Source organism: Sapajus apella, unplaced genomic scaffold, assembly GCF_009761245.1.
Source record: "Sapajus apella isolate SASKATOON/1434 unplaced genomic scaffold, GSC_monkey_1.0 scaffold28, whole genome shotgun sequence".
NCBI classification, from domain to species: domain Eukaryota; kingdom Metazoa; phylum Chordata; class Mammalia; order Primates; family Cebidae; genus Sapajus; species Sapajus apella.
In genome coordinates this window covers 17,260,906-17,263,052 of record NW_022436968.1, presented here as the reverse complement: position 1 = coordinate 17,263,052, position 2,147 = coordinate 17,260,906, and the positions used below count along the sequence as shown (strand labels likewise).

The following is a 2,147-nucleotide window of genomic DNA, read 5'->3' as shown; positions in this document are numbered from 1 at the left end:
CTCCGCGCGCTCCGCTGAGGCTCTCGGCCCAGCAGCTGCACTGCCTCGGCGTAGCGGGCATCGCGGATGAGCCGGTACACGACCGCGGTGAACTCCCCGTCGGGGATCTGCGCGCAGCTCAGGCCGGCCATAACCGCCACGGCTGTTTTGTCTGTAGTTACCACGGCAACCGGAAACGGAAGACTGCCTATTACTTTGCCGCAAGAAGTCTGTTAGGAATGAAAAGGGACTATTCTCTTCAGTCTCTCAAGTTTGGTTTGATCTTCAAAGACTCTGAACTGCAGAGTGACAGCAGTCAGGTGGGGAAAAGCTACTTCTCTGGGTTGTTCAGAAACCGAACCTCCCCATCCCGGCATGCACCGTTCCAGTTGCGCCGCGGTCTGGGTGATGGCCGCGCTGCATGCTGGGAGGTGTAGTCTCTGCTGTACAGACCAGCCCCCGCGGCCCGTGGGAACACAAGGTCATCACCCTCCTTCTCTGCCCTTTAAAAATGAGATGTCTGTGTGTGTTGTGCCACCTCGGTGTCTGGCGCGACGGAGGAAGGTTTCCGACCCCACGTTACTGGCGATTTTGAGCCTTGTACACTATACCAATGCTGGCTTTTGGTTTAGTTTTAGTAAAAGGACCTGGGTGGCAAAAAGCGAGTTATCTCTTTGAATTCCCCTAGAATTAGAGCAGGTTCTTTTTAGGCTACCCCAAAGGCACAGTTTGTAAGAACAGAATAGAGCTCCGAACAGGAATCCTTCATTTGGTAGTTTCCAGAGGTTAATGAGAAAAAGGTGCTGTGAATCTTAATTGGTACTGGGAAAGGTTCGGTTTTAGGTCCAAGTATCGCCCGCTCTTTTTTTCCCATAACAACAAATATTACTGTGTGTATGTTGGCGTTTACCCTTGGCCATCCCCATTGCGCTAGAGTTCCAACTTTCACTACTAAGTAGAAACGCTGGAGAAATGCATGACCTCAGTCTTTTTCACGAGGGGAAAATGCAAGACTAAAATGTGCTCCTTTCCCAATGGATTTTTACTCTCTTAACTGCTAAATTAGTCAGCCAGAGATGTGTGTGTGTGTGTGTGTGTGTGTGTGAGAGACAGACATGCTCTGGTTGTACTTGTCAGGCTTCTAGGAATTTTGAATATTGAGCTGAGAAATGTGGATTTTATTCTGTTAAAATAAAAAAGATTGCCTATACTTTTTCCAGACGCTTAGTTTGAAGATTTCTATGCGGATTTGCTAGACTGTACAAGATATCATTCTGGGTTTTAATTCTTTGTTATATATTTGGAATAGATGCTGTAGATTCCATTTTATTATCCTGGGGCTATTTTTGTAAAAATTTTTTTCAATTCAATAATGCCCATGATGGGGCTGCAGAAAACAAGGGGCTTAATTAATCTATGAAATTATATCTAATTAGTAATTTAAAAAATACCCATAGATTAAACTGACCTGGAGACCATAGACTTTAAGGCAGGCAGAATAAATACAATTTTTCAATCAAGAATTAGGAACATAGACAAGATAGCAAAATATGAATTTGACTTATCCCAGTGAAGTACTTGTAAATAGTGTAGTTTTCAAGGTAACAATAATAGTTGTAATTCATTAACATCTATCATATGGTGGCCTGGGACAGGGCATTGTCTTTTGTAGTCTTCCATGATGTCCATTGGCCTCACTGCCACCCAAGATAAACAGTCCAAGTTAGAGCATGTCTTCACTATGTAATTTAATACTTCAATGCAGGTACCTTACTGCCTCTTCAACAGTATTGCTGTCTGTAAATCTTTTCTACATATAAATTTTGGAGCCAACACCGACCATATTGCATTGCATTCTATTAGAAGACCTATATATATTATTTTGAACCATAATAACCAACTTGTTTTCTGCATATTACTGTGAACATGTGAATCAGAAAGATTAGGTAACTTGCTCGAGATCACACAGCTAGATAAGAAGCAGCTGAACCATGACATTCCAAAGCTAAGTTCTGTAGGTAGTAGTCACTGATGAATTAACTCTGTCTGTCATATATGGGCCCAATTATAGGAGAATATTAGTGTCTTGCATTTTTTATGTTGTTATTTTCCTGTTAAAGCAACCAGCCACCTTGGTTTGGGCAGTGGAAATTTGAACTTCTTAGACT

The 2,147-nt window shown here is 42.6% G+C and overlaps 1 protein-coding gene across 1 annotated transcript in view; it reads right to left on the bottom strand.

Moving 5' to 3' along the window:
• LOC116561103 (tetratricopeptide repeat protein 30B) overlaps positions 1–370 on the bottom strand; it is a 6,709-nt gene extending 6,339 nt beyond the window's left edge. The window contains exon 1 of the mRNA XM_032292848.1: positions 45–370. Coding sequence (XP_032148739.1) covers positions 45–131 — 87 coding nt within the window. The 5' untranslated portion in view covers positions 132–370. The remainder of the gene's footprint in view (positions 1–44) is intronic.
• Positions 371–2,147: the final 1,777 nt, after the last annotated feature.